This window comes from Telopea speciosissima, chromosome 8, assembly GCF_018873765.1.
Source record: "Telopea speciosissima isolate NSW1024214 ecotype Mountain lineage chromosome 8, Tspe_v1, whole genome shotgun sequence".
Lineage (NCBI taxonomy): Eukaryota > Viridiplantae > Streptophyta > Magnoliopsida > Proteales > Proteaceae > Telopea > Telopea speciosissima.
Window position 1 is genome coordinate 56,772,905 of NC_057923.1, and position 26,043 is coordinate 56,798,947.

The 26,043-nt window shown below is 38.7% G+C and overlaps 1 protein-coding gene across 1 annotated transcript; it reads right to left on the reverse strand.

The window, feature by feature from the left end:
- Positions 1–8,780: 8,780 nt before the first annotated feature.
- On the reverse strand, positions 8,781–25,838 carry LOC122672002 (F-box protein PP2-A15-like). The gene is made up of 3 exons (XM_043869510.1): positions 25,368–25,838; positions 25,129–25,247; positions 8,781–9,468 (listed from the first exon to the last, which is right to left on the reverse strand). The coding sequence occupies exons 1-3, from the start codon at positions 25,677–25,679 to the stop codon at positions 9,039–9,041; spliced, it is 861 nt and encodes a 286-aa protein (XP_043725445.1). The 5' UTR covers positions 25,680–25,838; the 3' UTR covers positions 8,781–9,038.
- Between the last annotated feature and the right edge of the window lie 205 nt (positions 25,839–26,043).

A 26,043-nucleotide genomic window follows, 5' to 3' on the forward strand; every position in this document is an offset into this window, starting at 1 on the left:
TCTTATTCTGTTTCATTCGGTTCATACACGGTCTCAATAATTCGATTCAAATTCGATTTAAATGGAAATAACTTGCTGAAACAAATAAAGTTGATAAGAAAATTACAACCTATAGAAAATACACTCCTATAATGTCAAATCTAATTAATGTCTTTCATCCTTTTTTAGACAACTCAACAAACAAACCCATATAGATAATTTCACACATCTGAAAACAACTTGTAATTTAAATGACCTGATATATCCTCCATGTTAATTAAGTACTTTCCCGAATTAAACATAATTTAGTTGACATCCTTCGTTAATTTCCCTTTTTTTTTTTTTTTTTATATTGGTTTCCATTGTTGATCTTTAGATGAATCTGAACGACAATACAAAAAAGCAAAGAAACAAAAAAAAAAGGGAGTTGCGTGTCTGCCTTTCCTTTGCTGGTAGAAGAACTCTTTCCTCCTTTTCTATTGTTAGTACGAGAGACAGTCTGCTAAAAGCACGTCCAGAGAAAGGCAAAAAGGTTAAGAAAAACGCCCGTGCATGCCTTGAGACAGAAAGGCACCCTAACCCTCCCCTTAATCCTCGCTAAAAAGTTCACTTCTTTTCCTGTTTACCATCAACTTCTGTGTTGTCTCTCTTGCACAGTTGCTCACTTTATTAAGGGAGAATGTTTTCTATGCCGCAGAGCAGGCTACACCCAGGCCCATGGGTAGTCTGTATAGGGGGGGCAAAGTGATCATTGCGCCCACCCCCATGTGCCTGGGCACAGCTTGCGCTGTGGCACAGAGAACAGCACCCATTTTATTAATTAGAAAGCTCGGTCAAGGAGGGAGAGTTTCTGTTGGCTTCCCCCCCCCCCCCCCTTGTTTCCTTCTACTACTTGATTGTGTTTTGATTTTCATCTTTATCAGATTTGTAGCCCACCCCCTTGAGTTCGATCATGTTCCCATGTGGGAGGAGGGGGACAGATCTCACCCTCTATGGGGCATAGGATTCACCTCTGGCATATAAGACCCACACCCTATGGAAGGTATAAGATCTATCGATCCCCACCTGTCCCCATATGGAGACGGATCCAAAGAGACCCCCTAAGCCTATAACTTTTACTCTCTTTTTTTTTTCAACTCGTTGAAGAGTTTCAATATTTAAAATATGATAAACAAGAAAAATTTTCTATGGGAAAGTGTACCGCCCACGCTCAAAAATAGAGAAAGGTAAAATGATCACCCCACCCCCTATGAAATGCAGAAATCCCACCTCCCATGATGCTTCCGTGCGTACTCTCATTCTCCCCCTATAGTAAATTATTATTGTCATAAAAGTGAGAGCATTCATCCCCCACACCGCCAGTGTGGGAGGAATCTCCCATACCACACTAATGGCAATGAGGAGTATTGTATCATCCACATAAAGCCCATATGGTTAGGAGCTTAGGATAAGAGAGAAAACAATTAAAAAGAAACCCATATGAGAGGCAATGGTACACTTGTAGCTTGGGAAACATTTTCCTTTAAAAAAATGTATTGAATAAAAGTTTTTTTTTACATTTTCTGTTTGAAGAGAAAAAATCATTTGAGCAGTCTACTTTGATAAGCTTGTCAATGTGACTTCTGGATAGATAGTACATGGTCTTGATTAGTCACATGTCAAATGTCAAAGCCAAAGTCGAAATATAATTAAACATCCTCATGTGTATTTCATGTCCATGTATGCCAACCATATTACTCCAATCACTACTATGCATTCTCCCATGGTCCTGAATTTTCAAATCCCTATTTTGCCAATTGGCAAACTCTATTTGATCTAAAACTTTACACGTGAATCAAGAAGAACCTTTGGGTTTACCTGTCCACAAAATTTGGTTTTCATCAGATTTACCACATGATTGATACTTAGATCTCCTTGATAAGGTTATTAAGGTAGCGCATTTTGAAAAGTTTAACCAATAAATATATTTTTTTTAAAATTACTAACAAAAATTATTAGTTTTATAGCATTAGTCATATCTAAGTATATTTAATTTAGGGTGCATCTTATTGTCATCAAAATGGTAAAGTAAAAAGGTGTAATCTTTTTTTTTTATTAGTCCTTATTTTATTCCCAAAGTTATTTAATGTAAGTGTAAAAATGTGGTTTCAGAATAATTTGAAAATGATTTGTCATTATGTAATTATTAAAAGCTGCACATTTTTTGAATAAGCATGTGAAATTAAAGAAATACCCTTATTAAAAAAAATTATCATACCAAAAGTTATAAGAAAGTAAGGCTACTCCTTGTTTTTTTCCGTCAACCTTGGTTACAAGTTTTTCTTTAATTTATTTGTTACTGTAAGTATCACCATTACCTTTTGAATGAGCACTCTTTTTTCTATTGTACAGGTAAAGAATCTGAGTAACCTAATTGAGTAGAATATTATGGTTTTTTTTTTCTTGCCCAATGCTCTATTTGTTTGGATGGACAATGGCTGGAAGAAAAACAAAAAACCAAAAAAAAAAAAACATAAATTTACTCCTTAAAAAAATTATCATCCAATTTTGGTAAATGAAATGGGTCCTGCTATATGTATCCCATGTTTACATCCAAACAATAAAGCCTAAAGCTAGGTTGTTTCCAAGTAAAAACCACATGAAAGGAAACTTTTTTAATATAATTTTAATTTTTTCAATTATATTTTACTTGCTACATGTAAAGGATTTTACCTAGAAACAATAAGAATTCTATCTGAAAATTAGGGAGAAGGGTCAACATGTTGCATGTTTATATTGGCATCTTCCATGCCAAGCCAAAAACTGAGAGGTGAATTCGTTAAATGTCGATGTGCGAAATTGAGGGCCAACATTTTTAATGAAGAGAAAGAGGAGAGAGTGTCCGTCTTTGTGATAGGTCGTGTACAACAAACAACATGATCTTCTTTTTCCCTAAAAACTATTGCAAGAAATGAGTGTAAATTTTAAGTGAACAAATTGGTACTTTTTGGTTTTCTTCAATAACTTTGTATCCTTCTACTAAATTCCCAAGATTGGTCACAATATGTTTAAATTTTTAGGGTTCCAGATATATGGGCTATATATGTACACGTACATAACTGTGCGTTTTTTTTTTTTTTGGTTTTCTTCAATAACTTTGTATCCTTCTATTAAATTCCCAAGATAGGTCACAATATGTTTAAATTTTTAGGGTTCCAGATATGTGGGCAATATATGTACACGTACATAACTGTGTGTGTGTTTTTTTTTTGGTCAGAATATAACTATGTGTGTTTACCTTTATATGTTTTCGGAGTATATGTTCTTTAGCTGAAATACAAAACCTGAATTATTCAACATATTTATAATGTTTTATCTTTGGAAATGTCTGACAGACACCTCTTTTGGTGTATTTAGAATATATATAAGCTTCTTTTGAGTGTCCCTTGTCTTATTCGCAACCGTTCTTTAGATCATATTTAAGAACAAATCCTAGACAAGGTATTCTGATGCGACGTTAAATGTTATTGAGATGCATCGACACAACATTTGGAGAATGTTAAAGCAGAGACTATGGGAACCCCAAGCAAGCTCAGGAAACCCTGTAGCGTCGTGGTAGTGGTGGTGGCTGCCACTCTCTTGCTATCGGAGAATCTCCTTCCTCCGCAGCTCCATCATCTTCCGATGTGAGTTTAAGTGCTGAGTCAACACAAATTTCAGGCTAGCAATGGGGCAGTACTTCATGACCAACTGACCCGACTTGTAACATACACTATGCATGTTGTATAACGTCATATCCCTTTAAGCCTCAATGGCACCGTGCAGGATTTTCATCCTCTCAAGTGCTGTGCACTGCCTAATAGGGAACTGAAGGGGGCAAAATCCGTACACCACACTTAAGAATCCAAACATAAAACCATGGGCAGTGACATGTTTTTATCCTTTCAAATGTTGGGTGAACGGTTGGATTCTCAAGTGTGGTGCACTGGGCACACTTGAGAGGATAAATTTCCATCCCGTGCATCATACGGTATCTTCTCCTATGCAAAATGCATGTACTTGCACACCACCTGACAATGATGGAGGAGACGACTGCTCTGCCATCATTACTAACTCTAAATATGGAATGATTTGGACTTAATAATAAAATCATATGTGGTAATGATTATAAAAAAAAAATTATGATTGAAAATTTCACTTTCTTCCCTTCAATTTCTCTTGCAAGACAAAGAGAGTCATGAAAAAAAAAAGAGAAAAGGCTTGAAAATAAGTCATGTGAGTTTTCTCATAAATAAAAACATGTGGATTTTAGGGTGGGAGAAATTCTATTAAACATAGATGGTCGATTGACAACGAAGTTGTTGGGGATCTGGCTCTGCTCCAGCCGTGGCGGGAGGGAGGATCCAGCCCAATCAGAAAAGGGTTGTTTGGAAGATTATTTGGGGCCCTACTGTGAAACGACAAGATTTTAGCATCATAGAAAGAAAGAATCTATTATATACTAAGAGAGCATGAAAAAAGGGTTACAAATTATTTTACAACTTCAGGTCTTAGTAAAACACAAAATCCTTTTCTATTGATATTTTTACTTGATATTTAAAAATAAAGTTTATTTTAAACAAAAGTAAATCTTAATCATATTTTTATGAATCGAGTTTTCCTTCAACTACAGTGAATGGGAATCCATTTACCATGGGGTTTAGATGCATGCAAGGGATACCAAGAGGGTATTTTGGGAAATATACTAAAACCCTGTAGAGATTTATGAACCCTAGGTTGGTATAGTGAACGTTACAACCCGGTGCAGGAAATCTTCTATTTTTATTCTATAATATTTTGCTACAAAATAACCTAATTATACAAGGGGTAGAACTCATCAAAAGAACTCACCTTGATAAGCACTCAAATATTTTGTCATGACAGATATGATTGGACTCAAATTTTGCAAACAAGTAAACCCCAAGGTCCCCTGCTCAAATGTAAAATATAGTTTAAACAGAATATGCCAAGTGGAAGAATAGATGTTTGAAAATCAGGGGTACGGAAAAGTGCATAATAGTAGTTCGAATACTATAGCATGCATGTACATACATTGGGATGTCTGCCAATAGGCCCAATACACACGCCATTTGATTGAATTACACTGAAATTTGACATGTGACTAATCCAATGAATTAATTAGTTACCTTTGTTTGGTAACACAACACCACTCTACTGGAGATGCTATTTCAAACAACTTCAAGTAAATGAATTTTCAACAGTTCCTCTTGCTTCTTCCTTTGAACTCTCCTGCCAAAACTTAACCCTCTCCCATTTCCCAATTGATTCTCAAGAAGACTAAGTAACAAACAGATAGGGAATGCACCAGAGATCACTCATCTGTTCTTTGCCAATGATACCCTTTTGGTTTGCAGGTCAATTTTAGAGGATGTTACCACCCTTAAATCCATTCTTTCACTCTTTGAAGATCTATCCCGTCAACAAATCAATTTCTTGAAGAGCAACATTTACTTTAGTGGTAACACTCTTGACACATTGAGAAACTCCATTAAGCAAGACCTTAGAATTAATGAGATGGATTCAAAAATCGAAGTATTTAGGATCCTTCTTGTTTCCCTCTTGTTTCAAAAATTAATACCATAATCACATTGTTCTACATATGCAGAATCGCTTATCAGATTGGAAATGCAACCTTCTCTCTAATGCAGGTCAAAGTATTCTGATTAAATCAGTTCTCAATTTCATATCTTCTTATCTCATGTCATGGTTCCTCTTCCCCAAAATATCTATAAAGAGATTGACTACATAAATGCATCGTTTTGGAAGGAAAAAAAGAATCTGAGAGAAGCCTTAATCTTATCTCAGGATCATCTTGTTGCATTCCTAAATCTATGGGTGGATTAGGATTCCGCAAATCTCGTATCCATAATAAAACCTTCCTTTTAAATCTCAGTTGGCAACTCATCTCCCAACCTGATGCTTTATGGGCAAAGCTCCTAAAAGCCAAATACTTTCCTTCATCTTCCTTACTTGATTCCCCTCAAACCATTGCGCGTAGGGATCTTGGGTTTGGAACAGTCTACACTCCATCATTCCTGACCTGCATACCATGATCCTGTTGAAAAGTAAGCAATGGGAGGTCTATTAACATCTGGTTCCTAGATTCCTTCCCTATAAAACTTCGAAGTCCCAACACCCAAACCCCCCCCCCCTACCTCTCTTCTGTCAATTCACACCCAACCATTCTTATGGTTGAAGATCTTCTCTTTCATAGAGAATGGAATCAGACCCTGATCCGTAGCAGCTTCCCTGGGAGTATAGCTGAAGTTATAATATCTATCCATATTAGTAACCATTCCTATAATGATTTCCCCTTTACCCCTCTCACCATGAAGGCAGTAGCCTCCTACCTTTCCAAGTGTCACAATCACTCATAATTGTGATAGAAAAGTTTGGAAGATTATTTGGGGCCTCAAAATCCACCCAAAATTTAAGATGTTTGCTTGGAAAATTTTAAAGGTAGAATCCCAACCCTCCTAAATTATCTTTTCTCCCAAATACCAGTGTAACTTGCAAATTTTGCAACTCTGCCTCTGAATCAAATTAGCACCTCTGTCTCCTGCGGTTTCTCCAAAAGAATCTGGGCCTGAGGACCCCTTGGATTGTGCACAGAATTTCTCCATGCTAACAACCTTTATGATCTAATTACTTCCTTCATCCATTAACCAAACACCGACCATAAAGACATTAATCTAATTCTAGGCGTTACTTCGATTGTACATTTTATTTCATGTGGCTATCTAGGAACACTTCCAAAAAGCCCAACCAAAGCCATACCACATTCTCACTCTCATTAACCGCTACACAGCCTTCTGACACCGTTATCTCAGATGGGAGTATCGACCACCAAACAAAAGGTGGTTGGAAAGCTGTACTTATATCTAACAATCATATTATCCCTGCCCACATGAAATTTGCCCATACATGTTCAGCCCGGGAAACTGAGGCTAGAGGAATCAAACAAGGAGTCACTGGTGCATTATCAATGGGAAGACAAGGAGTAGAAATATGGGCGGACTCTAAAGAACTGGTCAACTGGCTTCTACAGCCAGACCGGCATCTTTGGCCATGGAAACTCTTCTCTTTGCTTTATGATATTCAGTCTATTATTAGTAATTTCTCTTCGGTTTGTATTTAAGAAGATGGACAGGAACTGAATCTTATTGCTCACAAGATTGCTCTTACAGAGAGATACTATGGTCAGTCTTTACCTTTCTTCACAGAGAGAGGGAAGACAGTGGACCTAGTCGAATAAATCCTCTCAAAGTTTGAGAAAGTGAAGAAAAGGTATCACCTAGCCCCTTTCCTCTTAGATTTAGAAACAGGCGCGCCTGCTTCCCTACCCCCAACTTCTTCGTCCAATGCAAGAAACAGGGGTTACTCCTTGTTCGGATACCAACACAGATCTGAGTATTGGCCACAAAGTGGAGCATTATTTAATAAATGCCTGATACGGCCCGATCTGTATCATATCAGTATCGTTATTGGCAGTGACAGATATGGCCACTGACAACAATATTGATGCCTATAAACCTGGGTGAGACACCTGCTTACCTTTTTTTTCATCCTTCTTTGGAGTAATGTTATGCCATTCAAGATGTAAAGTCAGCATAAGTTTCAGACCCTAAAAAAGAAAGAACCTATAATGATTCCAACTCCCTCTCCCCAGAACCACCCAACCACAACCCCCTCCCCCCCCAAAGAAAATAGAAATTAATTGCTTTGCTGAAAAACCTATTTCAGAAGAAAAACTTGCAACTCAGGATGCAGATTGGAGTTGAACCAGAGACATTAAACTAGGCTAGAATCAACAGAGAAATCTGTTTTTTAAGTCAGAATCGATTTCAGAAACAATTCCAACAATCAGTTCAAGTTGAACTAGCCTCCAAGTCCAGAGCAGGATCTGATTCAAGGATCAATGACAAAACAAAGTAACAAATTAAAATTTTCTGCAAAAAAATTTGATTGACAATAAACCAGCTGAGGAATTGGAAAGGATTCATAGGATCAAAAGAAAATTTATCCGAATTGATTGAAAAAGAACAGGAGAAGACTGTTGATCATCAACAGCATGTAGGCAAGGCCATCAGAACCATACCAAGGAAGTATTCTCCACAAGAGTCATAAAGGTATGAACCATTCCATTAATTTAAAATAAACTGATAATAATGCTAATAATAGCGCTTTTTTTTTCTCCACTCTCCCCACCCCTTATTTTTTTCTTAAGAGCTTTTATTGGACGAATTCCTTCTCTAACTTTAAATCCAACTCCTAAGAAGAATCACTACTACAGTTAAATAAGCCCTAATTAAAACTGAAACTAATCCCAAATCGTTTTCTAATCAAATCCAATTTGACCTAATCCCCAACAGGACTCAGACATAAACCAATTGGGCCCTGAAATAAGTAATAATGCTATTTTCCATCTGCACCAATTGCCTTACAATATTGCTGCTCGGTTCTTGTTATACCATGGCATTCCTGAACCTTCACCAAAATGACCCAAATTAATTAACCAAACCTCAATTGAGTGTATCCTAAATTATACCATGTGATTCCTGAACCTGTGATTATTTGAAACCAGAGTCAATTCCGTTGATTTACACTCCATGTAGTAAACATTGCAAATCCGACAGTACATATTTTTCACAAATTCATATTATTATGAAATAAGAACAGAAACATACCTCAAATGCATCCCAACTAAGACAATGTATATACTTAAGAGAACATTCCTGCAATCCTGCGGCAAAGCGAACTCATTAACTGAGCATATTCTCTTTATCTTATCTGGAACACTAACAAAATAAACAAGAATGGATCAAATACAATGAGAAGAAAGAGATGTTACACAACTACAAGGACAAGCAAATTAGAAAAAGGGAAAGTAAAGACACACAAGATGACATTCTCCAAACACCAAATCCTTCACAAGTATGAGCTGTATCACACATCCATATTAGGATCTAGGCAATACATCGTGTGCTGGCTGTTGCTACATGAAAGCTTTTCTTCTCTCTTCAATTACTAGGGAGAATAAACACTGAATCTACACAGAGCCCACCTTTGGAATGTGTACAATCAATCTGCTTCATGGAAAATCTGACTTCTGTTGCATCTTCTGAATCTCTGACAGTAAACTCACCTACCTTGTACTCTATCCAATACCCACGCTTGTGGTTGCCATTTGCATCATCCATTTCAGATTCATCCAAACAGCAATTACATGCTGCTTGCTGACCATCTGAAGTAGACAGTTCAAAACGTACAGGCTTTATATCCCAACCATGAGTGTGTTCAAAACTACAGACACGTCGACCCAGTCGTTTGAAAAATTTTCCAAGATGAATCCTGAATGACACAGTGTATACACCGGCTGGGAAAGGAAACTTGACCAAGCCATCTACTTCAAACCACCATACTTGCTGCAAAAAGGCCACTACATGGAACCTGAAAATGAATTGGCAATACAACGGCAAGTCAGCCATGTAACAAACTCCTAGACAACCCAGAATAACACAGAAGGAAAGATAATATATTCCAAACTGATAAATATTGTTGGCCATTAAATTCAATGGAGTAAGATACAGAAGGAACACATGAACATAAAAAGCAACGATCAGTCGAGTGATAAAATGACACAGCTTTTGATAAATGACAAAATGTCAAGTCACTTTCAATTATTTTTTAAAACCTTTTTATACCCCCGACTTAAAGAACTTTTTAGGAATAAGACAAAGGGCAATTACACGAATGTGTCAAGTTCTACATACACCTATAGAGGTGTCATCGAGACAGTCCCTTTTCAAAATATTCACATGATGTGCATGGAAATGGTGAGTTGGCCAACCCGTTTTCATCTTTACCAATTTCATGGCATCTATAGGTCCTACTCCACTCAGTTTGGCCTTCTCCAAGGAGGAAACTTGTGGAAAGACTGACTCGTGGCAATTCTTTAGATTTTACATGAGATTATTCAAAGACACTACCACTCTAGATAAAACCATTAAAATGGTCTATTGGGATGCTAGATTAAATCTTCAAAAAGGATATACCAATTGATTGTATGGAGTATAGACAATAGGCTCTGGGGCTGGATTGTTAATTCATTCTCTAGTGCATTGTATAATTCTACCTCATGCTTCACACCCAGCAAGTAACCAGAAAAAAGAGAGTTGCATTTGGATCTAACAGTTCTTTTTTATCTAAATATTCATTTAAAGTTCTTTACTCAAACCCTCAAAGAAATCTCTTAAGACCATCTGGAAGCCCATTGTTCTCGTCAAATCAAACCATTAGTTTTGTGGAGGTTACTCATAAACAACAACAAAGAACATAACAATGGAGTATTTATATCCATATTTGCTATACACGTGCATGGCAACAGAGAGCCAGCAAAGTGTGCAAACAAAATCCTATGTTCAAACCCTCAAGAGGAGTACCTCTTTCCATTCCAGATCATCTGAATTCCACTGTCCCTCCCTAAGTTAAAGCACTTTGCAGACAGGAGGTTTATAGTGAAAAGTTACCCAAGGGAATGCAACAGCAAAGGTGAAAGTACAGTTGTCTCTCTCCATGGCTTTGCTCAGTGTGCATGGGGTGCTGGAGTTGGCCAACCAGTTCTTCACCCAGAGTGAATTTGTGGCATCAATGTGGACTTCTCATTTCTATACCTTTTATTCTCGGGCTTCTTTTTTTTTTTTTTCTCTTTTTGTCTAGTAAATTGTTAGTAGATAATGTGAAGATGGTCTCTGTAAGCAAACATTCACCGCTTTCGCTGAAGGGGAAGTTCTTGTGGGTGTTGATTCAGGGCCTTCCTTTGGAACATATGGAAAGCAATGAGAGGCAAGGCTGTTCAGAGACATTTAAAGATCTAGGCCATGCCTCATCAACAAAATCATTATCAAAGAGGTCCATTTGGTTACTAAAGTGAAACTTTCAAGGACATTCCCATTTATACTTAACAAAACAATATACCTATCGTTAGTGATGTTGAAGGCTGGGAATGAAGCAAACACTTCATCTTCCTAATGTCTTCTCCAGTTGTAGCTCATTGATCTCGAAGAAAATAACAATTAAGCTTAACTTTGGTGGCACTCCAGGTCGATCATGGATATAGGCAAGTATAAATATCCATCTAAAAGGACACATAATGTAACTGTGACAAACCCAGAACCTGGAACCAGTACCTGCATGTGAAAGAGAGAGGAGAGAAGAGAGAAAGAGATTGAGGGAGAAGAAGAGAAGGGACTGTCATGAATAACAGCCGATAGCTTGGGACACAGTCCCCCTCATCGTATATTTATAGAATCAAAACTAATTACAAAGGGAAGTTCAATCTAGTCTAACTCTAATTTAGGGAAGAATACGACCAAAGATAAAGATAACAACTAATCACGATAGGGACAAACCCCCTTATCATGACACATATCTGAACACTCCCCCTCAAACTTGGAACAACATGAATAGAAATTAAAAGCAACACCAGTCTTGAATAGCAGCAGAGACACCAGTGAGCACGGAGAGAATTTCATTCAAGTAGCAATATCAACTCCAGCACACCAATCATTAGCAACATCGATAGACAACAAATATTGTGTCGAATAAACCCCACATAACCATCAACAACGAACAAAATATGCTGTAGTGAGCATTAATCCACAATCCAAAATATCATATCAGTGATGAGCACATTTATGTGTGAAATCTTAGGGCATAAAGCATATATTTTACCACATTGGACAAAGTTACTCGGTGCTTTCTTGTGCTTTTCAGGGTTTAGGTGAATTCTTGTAAAATGGAGAAGATAATGCTAAGAAAATGTTTTTAAGCTGTTTAGAGGTGTTAATGGCTTGGATGCGTAGCCCATCGAGTCAGCTTCGCAACGGTTCAAACGGCACTTGATTCCGAGTTGAAACGAAGAAGTTACGGCCATTTCCGTAACGAAACACGAAAATGGTCTATAGGGGTTTATTTATAATTATTGTAACCCAGGGACAAAGTCAAGCGAAAGTTTGGATTCCAAGGGCCTTAACGCAATAACCAGAAGTTACATTTCCTGTACCCGAAAGATTCCATTTGGAGGGCTCTGGACAATCCAACTTCAACTTGAGATATCTTGGGCTCCCGAACTCCAAATTGGACGAAATTTGGGTCTATTTTGGGTGATTTTTTGTAAGGAACACAATGGTGAGGCCTATATAAGCACCCCATGCTCCACGTTTTCTGAAGGACAGAATGAGTATTTTATTTATTCTTGAAGGAATCCTAGTCATCACCCTTTCTCTCTCTCTCCTCCAACTTCTCAAAGGCACTTCTGGAATTCTACTTGGGATAAATTTATTTTGAAAGATATTCTCTCACCTATGGAAAGTTTAAAAGTCAAAGATGCTTTGATTTTATTGCTTGGAGAAGATATCTACAAAGAAAAGGAAGCACTTGTTAGAATTAAAAGTTTACTTTTCTAGAAATAGAAGGTCTATGTAAACAATCTTCTCTTCTTCTTCTTTCTATTTTTTTCTTTTTTTTCTTAGGATTCAAGGCATTGTAAAAGAGGAAGGAGAAGAGAATATTCTCTTTTCTTAGGGAATATTTCTCCTACACTTCCCTCTTCTCTCTTCTCCTCTCTTCTCCTCTCTTCCCCCTATAAATACCCCTTTTGCCCTTTGGCTTGTAACAAGTTAGTTTTTTAGTTCAGTTTTTAGTTAGTTTCTAATTCAATTTTAATTCAGTTTTTAGTGTAATTTTTTGTTCATTTACTTAGTAAAATTTTCTCTTCTTTTCCTATTTTTGGCTTTAGTTCTTAGTTTGATTTCATAAGATTAGCTCTTTCAAGTTCTTAATTTTGCTTTCATAAGATTAGTTAATGGTTGTAATAGGATTAATTTATGCTTTAATGTCTTCAATATGGTTGTAATAGTTTCAGTTTTAAGCTTCCTAGTCTAAGCTCCTATGTTGATGACAAGACTTGGAGATTTAGAAGAGGAGGCCATGGTAAGTTCATGCAATTATTCATTCAAGCTTCTTCAATTAATCCGATTCAAGCACATCTAGGTTTGCATTCTCTAAACTCTCAATTGCATTCTCCCTCTCCTCTATCTCATTCTTCTCCCTCTATTTTTTTTATTTTTCTTATGTGGTTGTTTTGTTTATGTGGATATGGATGTGTGGCTGCATTTTTTATTACTTCCAACTTGCGTTAGTATAGGATTTTATTTTTAATTACTCTCAATTTGCGTTAGTTTGATAGGTTAGATGTTCATGTGTTAGGACGCCAACTTAATCCCGTAGATACGTAATTTGTTAGATGCTTGTGAGTTAGGATCCGTTAGTTTAATCATCATTAATTTAGTGCTTAAATTAATTTGGTTCACTTTGCATTACTTTTAAGTTAGTTAAATAGAATGGCGTATATCTCCTCGTGTTCGACCCGTAGCTACGATTGACCCGTACGCTTGCGGTTTTATTTTAACTCAAACAATCAGCACAAGCAACATCATAAACTCTTCACAAGGAAGGCAGGTAGTAATCTGGTAAAAAAGACAGATAAAAGGTCAAGCATCCAACAACTACATCATAAGCTCTTCTCTAGGATGGTAGGTAATAAGATTCACAAAGAAGACAAAATAAAAGTGCAAAAATAGATGCACTTATGAGCCCCACATAGAGGTCACATACAAAATTGCAGCATAGGTCGTTGTGAACCACTGGAAAAAGTGCAGTATAGGTTATTGTGAACCAATAACAGCATCAGGTTGTTGGAGACCAAATAACTCAACATCAGGTAGCTATGAACCACTCAACATAAGTTTACTGTGAACCACTCAATATAAGGTTGTTATGAATCACTCAACATAAGGTTGTTGTAGACCAGACAAATTGAATTTGCATTGTGGCAGAATACCATCGTCATAGATAAAATTGTTGTCGAGGACACAAGAAGATGACGCAAACAAATAATAATTTTCAATTGATGACTTGAGTAAAGGAAGTAATAAAGAATATTCCACCATCATAAGGCAGCAATAACCAACATCACATAAGCCCTATAATCAAGAGCAACCGCAAATAAGATCACAATAAAATAATATTCAATCTCCCCCTCACGGTAGCCAATAAAATACTAGATGGGCAAGCAAATCTGCTCAAATAATCTCCAATAATAGCAATAACAACCATCACTCCATGCAAGTATCCTCGACACGTCAGTGTGGGTGTCAATTGTTGGGTCAGTCTCACCTTTGTAGGAGTTCAGCTGTTGGAGGATCTCACTATTGACCACCAAGGTAAAGATAGGATAGAATCTGCAAATTGGTGGCGATCCCAGGGTTTGGAAACCCTATTCAAAATCACTATGGACCCACCATAGCAAGAGAACATTAAAGACAAACGTTTAATGGCAAAATAGTAAATAAGTTGAAAGTCCTAATAGGCATAGTTCGAAAACTTGTTTCGTTTCGGTGTTTCGGGCTAATCAAAATATCCGGGCGAAATTTTGCATTTTTCTGTTATGTTTCGGTAGGTCATTTCGGTGGGTTTTAGGCCAAGTTAAGACCGGAAACTTCATGGAAACCGTATTTTAGGCTATATAAACACATTTAAATGTTCAAATTGCAAAAATAGTCACCCAAAATGGTGTTTTGGATTTGCACCATTGATTGGAATGTATGGTCGAATCCTAATGTATAACTTAGTTAATCACACATACACATTGTTTAAGACAAAGTACTAGAGGACATAATAATTTAATGATTAATAAGCAATTTAAACAAGTAAATTGACTTGGAAGTTGGAAACATAAAGTGAATGACTTTTAAGTCATAACTTAAGTCATAATATTAAGTACAATAAATAAATAACAAGTTAAGAAAATGATATCAATATGACAATATCCCCAAAGTCCAATACAAGTCAAGTAGGCATCTAGTGACTCAAATGTTTACAAATATTCTAATAATAATTACTCTGACGTCCAGGATCGACCCCACTCATAGTCCGATGGAGCCGAAGTGCATTGTTCTCCGACTGCAGGACATATGAATGCCACGTCATAGTATGAGAGAAGTGAAAGGACGAAGAACAAGGAGAAGTGAAAGGATGAAAATCAAGGAGAAAAAAACCCAAAAAACCAGAGCTTGTTAAGTCTCAACCGAAATTTTGACCGAGACTAACGAGTTTTGGTATTTATAAAGCTACTTTTGAAAAAGGAATCTCGATATCTCGTGAGATTTTGATTTTGTCTCGAGATATCGCGAGAAGGTCGAAATTTCGATCGAGTTTTTGCATTTTTTTTATTCGAGCTGCTGTTTCGTTTCGGTCAGGTCGAGATACTCGAAATATTTGAGATCTCAACCGAGATTTCGGGAGATTTAGTACTATGCTAATAGGATGGCACTACCTTAATATTGGAAGATCAACTAGGAAACACAAGGGGATTGCAACATATGGGGGGAAGGACAAACTTGGAAACTAAATAAAAAATAAAGATAAAGTGGAAATAAAGGGCGCTAGAGGGGTACAAAAGGAAAATAACCTTTTGGACACACCAACATGGATGACATAGAGAGGGAGTAAATTTTGGTAAAAAAAAAGGAGGGACTTACTGTGGGAAGAGATGGTGTTGCTGATAAATATCCAGCGGGTGCTGCTTGTGTCGTTTAGGCAAATCAGTAGGGGAAAATATAGGGCAGAAGGGAAGGAGGAAGAATAAAGAAAGGGAAATAGAGAGATTGATAGGGGAGGATGATGGATCCTTTGCCTCTGATACCAAATTGGTGAAGGGCTGGTTAGGAGAAGGGGAGAATTCTAAGACGAGTCTCAGAGTTGCAGGGGAGGGGAAGAAATCACACAATCACACATTCATGCAGAGCAAAACCCAATACTTTTCTATTCAATTCTGTGTGTCTAACGTTAGGTACATGCAATTATATAAAGGAAAATAACAAGACTCCCAATTAGAATCTAAAACTGAAAAATAACATGCAAACCAACTCTAAAACTAAGTAGCCTATTCCTACATATCAAACTCAAACAAATAAAAGGCTTAAAGAATAACTAAACTACTTCCAACCCTTATTGGAACAAATACCCGGGTTAGACCGGTTTTGTTTGGGTTTGGCCGTTTGGGATTCCAAACTCAATCATGCTGATCCAACCAGTCAAGTGCTACTGCATCACAATTAGATGGGATAAGGTTTGGTTTTGAGTTGGAGTTTAATTTTCAAGAGGGGGGGGGAGGGGAAAGTCTGAAGTTACTAAAGAAAATAATGATAGGATCATAGGTCATACTGTCCAATATGACAGATCCCTCACCGTTCCACCTTAGCTAGCTCATCAGCCAAAAAGATTCTATATCAAGAATTCATGGTGCTTTCCTCCATAATAGTTTGCCTTTGTCTATCTACAGGTCACATTTCTGTCCCCTCAGTATTCTCTCTTTCTCATCCAATAAAATATCCATCATGAGCCATCAAAACAGAACTGTGGGCGAAGATCATTGAAACCCATTTGAGAAGAGAGACTCATATCTCAATGAATCAATTTGGCTTTATGCCAGGTAGATCCACGACAGAGACTATCTACTTGTTGAGGCTCATGGAAAGATATAGAGATTGCAAGAAGGATCTCCATATGGTCTTTATCGACCTAGAGAAAGCCTATAACCGAGCCCCTAGAGATCTAATCCAACATGTTCTAGTGAAGAGAGGGGTGGCGAGTAAATATGTGGATGCCATTAAAGATATGTATGAGGGTGTGGTGACTAATGTGAGACCTGTGGGAGGTCAAGGCAAGGAATTCCCAATTACGATTGGGTTACATCAAGGATCAGCCTTAAGCCCTTACCTTTTTGTGCTTATTATGGACGATCTAACCAAGAGCATTCAAGACAAGGTCCCTTGGTGTATGCTCTTTGCTGATGATATCGTTTAGGTAGATGAGACAAAAGAAGGGATTAACTCTAAGTTAGAGCTTTGGAGATCAACCTTGGAAACATAGTTGTCATGGCGTCGCCATGGCGACGCCATGGCGTCCTGGCACTGGAGAGGGCTGCATGGCGACCTACGCCATGGCGACCCTCTTTGATTTCTTCTTCCTGACTCTCTTTCCCTCTTCGATTTCTTCTTCCTGTCTTCGATTTCTTCTTCCCTCTTCGATTTCTTCTTCGATTTCTTCTTCTGTCTTCTTTCCCTCTTCGATTTCTTCTTCGTCTTCTTTCCCTCTTCGATTTCTTCTTCGATTTCTGAATTTTCTTCTTAAAACTTGAGAAACAATAGAGAAAAAATAAAACATGGCTTGAGTATACATCTATTAACACATTAAAAATAGAGAAAATAAAAATAAAACATGGTCGACATGCTCGCCATGGCAACGCCATGGCGGGCGACATGTCGATATATCGACGTGACACCCCTCCACCGACTTGGATCGCGTGACGCCGTGACAACTATGCTTGGAAACAAGAGGCTTCAAGATTAGTAGAACGAAGACGGAGTATATTATGTGTAATTTTAGTCACACTATGATGGATTCTAATATGGTGCAAAGTGAGGAAAGAGAGATACCTCAAAGTGACTATTTTAGATATCTGGGGTCAATCATAAATAAAGAAGGTGACATAGAGGATGATGTTACATAGAGAATTAAAGTGGGATGGTAGAAATGGAAAGGTGCGTCTGGACTGTTGTGCAACCGACATATTCCTTTAAAGCTTACAGGAAAGTTCTATAGGATTGTTGTACGACCGGCCATGATGTATGGGGCAGAATGTTGGGCAGTTAAAAAGTGTTATATTTATAAGCTTTGTGTAGCAGAGATGAGAATGTTAAGATGGATGCATAGTTGTCATGGCGTCCCAAGGCGGTAGAGAAGGTCCAAAATCAAGGCGGCACCAACTAGCTGGCCAAGGCGTCCGACGCCTTGACAACTATGGATGGATATGTGGGAAAACAAGGAAGGATAAAGTACAGAATGAACATACAAGAGCAGACTTGGGAGTTGCCCCGATCAAAGACAAACTCCGAAAGAATCGTTTAAGATGGTTTGGTCATATTCACCGGAGGTCTAGGGATGCCCCAATAAGAAGTGATATGATTTCGATTGAAGGTGCTAAAAGAGCTAGGGGCAGACCTAAAATGACCATAGGCGAAGTAGTGAGAAAGGATATGCATAGCTTAGATCTTGTACCAAGTATGACCTCTGACAGAGCCTATTGGAGGGCAAGGATCCATGTAGTAGACCCCATCTAGCTAAGTTTCTCCTGACATGCTGGGCTGTGCCTCTTCCTTCTTACTATCTTTCATCTTTGATTTTTCTATTTATTTCCCATTTTTCATTTGTCTTTTTCTTTCCTCATTCCTCATCTCTTTCCCCATCCCTCTTTTCCCATCTTTTCTTTCCCTTTTTGGCTTTAACTCTGTTTTCCATACTTTGTTATGTTTGGATCCATGTATAAGTTGGGATAAGGCTGAGTTTGTTGTTGTTTTTGTTGCATGAGCCATCAAAACAAGAAGGGCCACACACACAGACACAGAGAGAGAGAGAGATCAGTGAAATGACATACAAGTGATGGCTTTTGCCCATACTAAGGGCACCTTCAGACTAGCTCCAGTTTTTGTCCCAGAATCAGTAGCCGGTCCAAAAAAGCAGTATGCTTGGGTAGCTTCTTCACCCTGGGTCTAGAAGCCACGGGCCCATAAGCCACAATCCAGGAGATGGAGGGCAGGGGCCACCTCAACCCTCTTGAGCCCATCAAAGGCATAAAACTAAAGAATCTGGCAGGAAGCTTCTTCCACTCCTAGGCAAGATTTTTAAATCTACTTCTCCAACATCAGAATCAGGATCTAAGATCCTATCCGGATCCAAGGATATGAGAAGCAGGAGCTTAGCCAAACATGCTCTATGAAATACATTTGGAAAATAACCAGAAAGTTACCCCAAAGTTTCCCAAATTCCCAATACAAGTCAAGTAGTCATCAAGTGAACTCAAATGTCTACAAATATTCTAATAATAATTAATCCACCGTCCAAGATCGACCCCACTCATAGTCCGATGGAGCCGATGTGCATTATTCTCCGACTGTAGGACATATGAATGACACGTCATAGTCTGGGAGAAGAAACGAGTGTAGTCATTCACAGTTGCCATGTAAATTGCATCATCAACATGCTAAAGGTAACTATTGTTGCAGTTATTAGCCAGGGAAGTACTGGTCTCTCTTTCCCAACTCCGGCGTAGATGCGGCGAAGATTCGATGAACAAACAAAAAATCAGCAAGAATGAGTAAAGAATGAAGCAAAAGGACCAAAAACTCGAAAAAATGCAGTCTTGTGAGCTCTTGGTCGAAATTTTGACCGAGAGTCACGAGACATGGTATATTTATAACGTGACTTTGTAACATCTTGCCGAAATATCGGCGAGATGTTATAAAAGCTCAAAATATCTGTCGAAATATTGCATTTTTTGGTATCGAACTTGCATTTCGTTTCGAGCAGGTCGAGATACTCGAAATTCTCGAGATCTCGACCGAAATATAACAAGTTTTTGTACTATGGGCGATGATTCCTTCAATCTGAATCAAATCACTCCTCCGTACTGGAGCATCCAAAGGCCTCCGTTGAACATGGCCATGCCACCTCAAACGACTTTCTCGTAGCTTATCATGTATCGGAGCAACTCCCAAATCAGCTCTAATATGATCATTCCTTACTTTATCCTTCCTAGTTTTGCCACTCATCCATCTCAACATCCTCATAACCCAGTCTGGAAACCCAGGCCCAGAAGAACCAGATTCAAACCTGGGTTATGGTCTATTTAGAGATATTTAGTATATCGGTTTCTCCATCTCAACACAGCCACTGTACCAAACAGCATCCATTGATCCAAAATGAGCCAAACAAATAGCTCCAAGTCAAAGGACAGAAACTGGGGAACGCTTGGCATAGAGGTCGAGGATGATAGTTAATAATGCTTGTCCACTTCAATCTGAACCTGGTTAGAGCAAGCACAAAGAGAAGGTGTAACGCGAGGATCGTAGATTCGACCGACATATGCAACTTCTGCAGCAATGTCAGTTTCTCCATCTCAACACAGCCACTGTAATTAGATTTATCTTTATTTGAGTTATTTTTTAATTCTTTTTATTATGTATGCTTGCTTAGACATCGATCAGCAGTAGGAGATTGAGTCCAATTTAGTGTCAAATTCTGTGCTCAGATTCCAGTAAGGTATAGGCAGTTTTGAGTCCATATATGTTATGTAAGGCCTCAATTCTAAGATTATTGGATTGAGTGAAATTTTATAGTTTCGTGAGCCGCTAAGAGCTGCTGTTCTTGCTGGTACTGAGCCAATATTACCCCCTCGTCACTCTCACTCTGCTTACTTGATTCAGGTCAGGAATTTCCTTTTCTCAGGTGCGATTGTTCTTTCATCATTCATTCATTCTTTTTTTCTTACTTGTTTGTTCTACCACTTTCCTCTCATATTTCTTCTCCATCCAAGTTGATTTTGAACACTGCAGCAGTTCCTCTTCTTTTCTAACGCTAGCGGTAACATGAATCTGAGATGAATGACTTGCCGATCCATCATAGTCAGTTTACTCTGAGATTATGGGCGTCAATTCACCACCTTAGGGCGCCCAAACCCTAGGTGCTTGTTCCCAAATTCACTCTATTGTGAGATCATAGCTGCAACCGGGGCTGGGTTTGAGTTTTACCGCAAGGGGAAATTTCAAAGAATTGTATTCTGTTGTCTGATCCAATATTTGGTTGGTTATTGCCTTCATTCAATAGGGCCATGGACTGTGATTCATTACCTGAAATCTCAAGTTAATTCGTGGTCTTGTGAGTGAGATCTCCCATTCGAAATCAAGTTTGGTTTACCACTGGGGAGTCATTCGTGAGGTTGAAGATGGATCCCTAAATTACCAATAAGGACAGAATCCATCCTAATTACACAAAGCTCCGTTCTTTTATATTTGGGCGTACCCAGTGACAAGGCTCCCGCAACTGCGGGGCCTGGGGAGGGTCATAACGTACGCAGCCTAACCCCTGCTTTCGCAGAGAGGCTGTTTCCACACTCGAACCTGTGACCACTTGGTCACAATGGAGCAGCCTTTACCATTGCACCAAGGCCCACCCTCCCCTTTCTCTTATATTGGTTTCGGTTATATTCCAGGATTTACTGAAATTCCCATTTAATCCTTCCCTCCAATCTTATTTTTCATTTGGTCCTTGTTTCTATTCACCTTACCCAAACAGGTCACAAACTGTTCTGGATATTTACGAAACTTCCACTAATCATTCAATTTGACTTATTTGTCACTTGAGGACCCATAGTGACCAAAATTGGGGTTTTGGAACCCAAGGTTGCATTATAGGACTGTAAATCAGATTAGAGAAATTTAATTATCAGATCAAAGATAGTTCTGATTTGGCTCAAACACTGGTCGAAGGCCTATTTCAGATTGATAAACAGTTCTGCAAAGTTTGATTAAAATCATATGGCCAGATTCCAAGTTACGAGGGTTTCCTACTTGGAATAGGAAACTGAAGAACCAGGCAGGAACAGAATTCGATTGCAGGATGTTAATGGCTTAAAACAGAGATCATAGTCTGAAATAATATCAGTAATAGCCAGAGGACAGATCTAGAAACAAGTATTGAAATCAGATTCAGAAAACTGAGAACTAGAAGAAGTAAAGTAGCAGTAGGACTCCAAGTTTGAATGAAAAGCTCAGATTTTGAAACCATATTCAGACTAGAACTTAAACCAGCAATCAGAATAGATAGAAAGATAGTATTAACTTCAGGAAACAGAAACTAAAAAAAAAACGAGAGAAAAGATATGTGCAGGGTTTAGAAGTTTCAGATCTGACCTGTTAACTGTTGGCGAAAAGAAAAGGGAAGAGACGGTATGAATCAGGACTCCCACCTGATCCTCTAAGCTGGCATCCCACCAAACTCAAGTTTGGAATCCCACCAAGCCTTCTACTGAATCACCACAGCAGAAAAGAACTTTGAATCTCACAGAACCAAAAGGCAAAAGCCATTTTTCATTCATCAAATTTGTGTGCCTTAATGGCTGGTTATATAGATACACACACACACACACAGAAAGAGAGACTCAAAATATGATTCCTGACATGACTAGAAATAGCCTAAACCAACTTGCAATCAGATTAGTTACTGAATTGACCAATAAAAGACTTAAAATAACTCCAAAACTGACTCAAAAACCTCCAGCTGCGTTCGGAGTTCCTAAACCAACTAGGACTTGACATAATTATCTATGCATAACAAGACTGGACTCATAGATTACTAATCTAGCCTCAACTAGGACACACACAAAAATAATCAAAATAGGAAAAGAAACTGAAAATATAACTCTACTTAAATAGAACTTCATAGACTACCGAAAAATGGAACTCCGTAGTAGAATGGGTATAGGATTACTAGAGAAACTAGGAATTCTGAAATTTGTGAAACCGCAAGCTATTCTTCTTCCCCTGGCATTGCTACTGGTGCCTAGATACTGCGTCACTTCTGCTTTGACGCCTCAAGGCAGGCATTATGGAAAACACCAAGAGGCTTATGGTACACACCAAAGATTTCAAGTCCATGATGTGCATGTATCATCATATCCTTACCATTATCCCCAGGATATAATTTTGGGTTAATGAAGCCTATAGGACCCCAGTATTTCATGGTTTCGAGGCAAGCCCATGATAAGAATGCCTCAAACTATGAAAAGCTGAGCAAATGCTTTACAATACAAAATAATGTCATTGCCATCATAGTAATACTTACAATTTATCTTTTAAAATCATTAATAGAGCACCTCAGTTGTCATGAATCTCTTCAATATCATTTGTTTTGTCAGGTATTTTCTTTCATATTTGATCTTTGACCTTCCTAATTTGTAGAAGAATGCCATATAATTTATGCACTTGTATATTTAAAAGCTATGCTTTCAATGCTCATGCCTTTAGCATCTGAAAAAACAGAAAAGACCCCCTTCAGAAAACCAACAAAGAATCGAACACTCCCCCAGGGATGGGGGGTGGAGGGACCCACAGGTAATCAACCAACCCATGATCCACTTCAAAGAGGAAACACATATTTGTAAGCTGCATAACCCATCAATCGCTGGCCCACCATGAGAAATGTATACAAGGCAATCATACAAAGGAACAAAATACAAAGCTCGCATTGGGATGCCCTACAACTTTCTAGTTTGTAGCTGGAAATTTCTTGGAGGTGTCAATTTTAAATCTTAACCTGACTAGCCAATTCACCTAAATCCACCCTATCTCGCCTACCATCTGTACTTCATACTAACTCAACATGGCAAGTATTCAAAAACTCCTTCGTTATCTTCCCTAGATCTATATTCTACAACTTGCATTAGACAGCTTCATCCATAATCTTTAAAGACAAAGAGGGGGGGAGGGGATAGAGAGAAGCATGCATTCTGTTGCCAACCAGCATCCTTCCATCACACCAAATGATATTAACTTTTTGCTACTATCATTAGCATCTTAATTAAGGGCATCTACACCAGAAGACTTGAAAAGGGCTCCTCATAGATGGATTGTAGGACTGGCATATGTTTAAATGACCTCTTTCTAGCTAAGAGGATCTTCTGATCAACCTACAAGAGTAGAACCCACCATTAAGCTTCACTATTGTCAACTTCCAAAATCATCATTAATGTCAACATTACAGCAGCCAACATTCCAAAGGCAATAATGACCAATCTGGAGATAAGAAAGTTAAAGAGCGATAAGTAATACATGCCTCCATGTGATCATCCCCCCCCCCCCAAGGGGGGGGGGGGGGGGGAATGATTTGCCATCATCTTCACCCTGCCTACCACCAAATACAATAAGCTTTACATGACCCACAAACATTAAAAAAAAATGTCCATTTCCTTCCACACTGCCTGACAAATGGAAAGAAGTAAAGGTTCCACAACATCATACTACCACCTCAAAAAACTCCCAATTTTCAATCATCGGGGATTATTAAAATAAAAAAAAGGGCAAAGGATGGGCACACTGCCCATGGTACATGCCTTTGCACAAACACTGACACTCTCTTTCCCCGGTATGATGTACCAAAACCCAACGAAATGCATTCTCCACCCCCCCTAATTGGCTTGGCACCTCAAAAACTCCCAATTTTCAATCATCGGGGATTATTAAAATAAAAAAAGGGCAAAGGATGGGCACACTGCCCATGGTACATGCCTTTGCACAAACACTGACACTCTCTTTCCCCGGTATGATGTACCAAAACCCAACGAAATGCATTCTCCACCCCCCCTAATTGGCTTGGCATGTAAGATGCCAATATACCCTGCCCGCGTGTTGATTCCTCTCCCGTAAAAAAAATACCTTAAGTAATTCAGCCTATGCCCAAAAAGGATATTAACACTGGAACCAACTTTGTCCTTTCCATGTAGGATCATACAATGAAGAAGAAGATGATCTACAGTTCATCCTATTCCTTGTAGAGCATGCAAGCATTCTTCACAAAGTTTCTTCAATCAAGAAAGTAACCGTCATAGAGGGGCATTAAAACCACCACAAGTTGCTTAAATTAACCAATTCCCACAATTCTTAGCAAGCTGCACTTACCAGGCAAAAAAAGGACTACCCCAGGACATAATAAGAAAAGCTCCCGAATTGGAAAGGTCAATAGAGGCAGCATATAAACCATGAGAAACTAGCCTCACTGCCCATCAGGGAAATAGGGGCTACAAATAACTACTAAACTCCAGACAGGTATATGGGGTTTGTACTCCCAAAAAAAAAATTTAAGTAAAAATATAAACACTAAACAAGTAAGAAGAAACCATGAACTGTATATTCGTACCTAAATAAATAAGCCTTATACGTTTTCAAAATCAGCAATACAACTCCCATATTACTAACTGTTGAATAAAGTTCAAAAAAAAGGGGGAATCCAACTTAAGAAATTCAACAGAAAGACGGAGTAGCATAAATACTCACAAAAACTGAAATTTCGCAAAAAAAAAAAAAAATTTATACGAAATGCACTCTACAAGTGAAGTAGAGTTCATTAGCACCGGATTTATAGACGTAAACAAACCTAGACTCTTCAGTAGGAATCCAGTTCCAGTATCTCCGATCTTCAATCCCAGTTATAGCCAGGGCTTTCGCCGAGATCGACATACAAACACCCCCAGTAACCTTATCCACCCAAACCTCCTGCAGAAGAAACCCACATCAAAAAAAAAAAAACGAAAATCATCCCACTGGTTCAAACCCTAAGCTGAAAAGCTAGGATGGACCGAATAGGAATTGAAGAAAGAAGAGAAAAGGGAGAACCTTGTTGCCGTCGTCGAAAGGGATGGGACGAGAGATGAGGGCAAAGATATCTTTCTTGCATAGATTCTGGTATCGGTCAGAGGGAAACAAATCGAGGAGGTGCTGGTACTTAGGGGGCAATTTGGCTTCCCAGACGGAATCAGAAGAAGCAGCACCCCGAAAGGCCCAGTTGAGGCGAGCGAGGTTGCATATCTCTTGCGGCGTCAAGTGCATGAATACATAGGCCACGCAACTCTCTGGTATGTCTCCCAGACCGGGACGATCGGTGCAGCCATTCGCCCCTTCCGTCAAGTTGGAGAGCGTTGCCCCCATTTTACTCTTCCCTTCCCCCTCTCTCTGTCCTTCTACCCTCACTTCACCTTCATCTCCATCTCTGTACTACAAACGCTGAACTCCAGCTTCTGCCGGTGGTGATGGTGGTGGTTGCAGAGGCGCCGCCGCTGGTGCTGCTGGTGCTGCTGGTGCTGAAAGGTTGCGATTATGGGAGTGAAACGATACCAGAAAAGAACAGAGGAGAAGAGTTTGTTTTTGTTTTCTGAGGCATTCCTCAGCCTTAACTTTAAAGTCTCGTCAACACCCGCGTTAGAGAGAAGCCCCCGGCATTTTATATTCGATTTCGTCTCTTCCCCGCCGTAGAAAAGAAGCGACGAACAGGAGGAAGAAGTGTAGCTTAGGC

Bases quoted from the DNA above. Each gene is read 5' to 3' on its own strand.
- LOC122672002 (XM_043869510.1), bottom strand. From the start codon at position 25,679: ATGGGGGCAACGCTCTCCAACTTGACGGAAGGGGCGAATGGCTGCACC. The intron at 25,248-25,367 runs GTTCTCCCTTTT...TTTCTTCTGCAG, and splicing joins CTTTCGACGACGGCAACAAG to GAGGTTTGGGTGGATAAGGT. The intron at 9,469-25,128 runs GTTTGTTTACGT...ATTCATTTTCAG, and splicing joins ATTCCTACTGAAGAGTCTAG to GTTCCATGTAGTGGCCTTTT.